General features: G+C 41.5%; 1 protein-coding gene across 1 annotated transcript in view; it reads right to left on the bottom strand.

Moving 5' to 3' along the window:
• Positions 1–940, bottom strand: part of LOC101864535 (major royal jelly protein 2) — a 3,506-nt gene extending 2,566 nt beyond the window's left edge. Inside the window, exon 1 of the mRNA XM_005102745.2 lies at positions 803–940. Within this exon, the coding sequence (XP_005102802.2) occupies positions 803–940 (138 nt within the window). The remainder of the gene's footprint in view (positions 1–802) is intronic.
• Between the last annotated feature and the right edge of the window lie 354 nt (positions 941–1,294).

Below are 1,294 nucleotides of genomic sequence, written 5' to 3'. Positions count from 1 at the left end.
AACAAAAAAAAAACAACAAAAAACAACAAAAAACAAAGAAAAAGAAAAAAAAACGGTCCGCCTACAGTGGTTGTCGGAAGACTAGAATGCGCGTCCTCAAAGAATTAACAGGAGGGCTGGCGTGACCCTGAATGCTAGGACCAACTAGCCATGTGTGGCAAGCAACCTAACAGAAAGAAGGGCGTACACAAGAACTCATTTTTTTGTTCTTGGGAATCGAACTCACGTGTTTAACGTCGAAAAAGAGAGCATGACAGCTACATCAAGAAGCATTAGGACAATGAAAGTAATATTGACAATAATTATGATTAATGATAATGTGAGTAATAAATGTAATACAAATGATAATACAGACAATGATCGTGGCTCGATGCGAAAATGTCAGTGATAATAAAAATAGCCACGATAATAAGACAGACAAAGGTTATGAAAACAACATTATCCCATTTGCAATGGCTCAGCAAATATTTTACTGTAGTTGTTGTTGTTGATTATGTTGTTGGTGGTGTTGTTGTTGTCGGTGGTGGTCGCACCGGTGATGACGATGATGGTGGTGGTGGTAGTAATAGCGGTGGTGTTGACGATGGTCATGTTTAAGACAGAGATTTCGCTAACTGTCAGTTCAAAGGACAGATAGGAAATATTCCTGAAAGGATGAAAAGACGTTAACTGAACCAAAATCAGATTTGAACCTCCGATTCCTCGAGGCAGAGCACGTTCGTAATATGTTCCACTACAGCGGCTGCAAGCCTATCATCAGTCAAGATATAAACAAAGAAACAAAATAGACACGTAGAAGCACCTGGTAAAGTTCGTCGCTGTACGTGGAAGACCAGTACAGGTAGTTGAAGTCAGGAGACATGGCCAGACCACTTAGACCAAGGTCCAGATGAAAGCGCTCGCCGTTGATGATGATGTCCTGGGAACCTTTCCTCGTCATTGACCTGGGGGACCAGGAGTGTCGGGGGAAGGGGGGGGGGGTAGAAACAGAGTTTATGTTTTATTTTGGTCATATGCCCGTCTCAGTGGGTAGTATCTATAGTGGAACGGTTAAGCTTTTCGTCTAAAATCGAGAACTGCGTGGTGGATTTATATTCTATCCGGTGGTAAGGGAGCTTCGCCGCTGCTGAAGATTCCTGTTTGGGGACAGTATTTATTGAGTATATCGATCTTTCAGCTTGAACGATACATTTTTCTCACGCCGTGTTTGACCGTGACAGGTAAGGTTGAAGTCAGCCTCTTAAATGATTAAAATTCGTTTCAAAATGATGTAAATTTGTGTATTAATATCTAC

Source organism: Aplysia californica, unplaced genomic scaffold (genome assembly GCF_000002075.1).
Source record: "Aplysia californica isolate F4 #8 unplaced genomic scaffold, AplCal3.0 scaffold00337, whole genome shotgun sequence".
Lineage (NCBI taxonomy): Eukaryota > Metazoa > Mollusca > Gastropoda > Aplysiida > Aplysiidae > Aplysia > Aplysia californica.
Note: the sequence above shows the minus strand (reverse complement) of the source record. Positions and strands in the feature narration are given on the sequence as shown.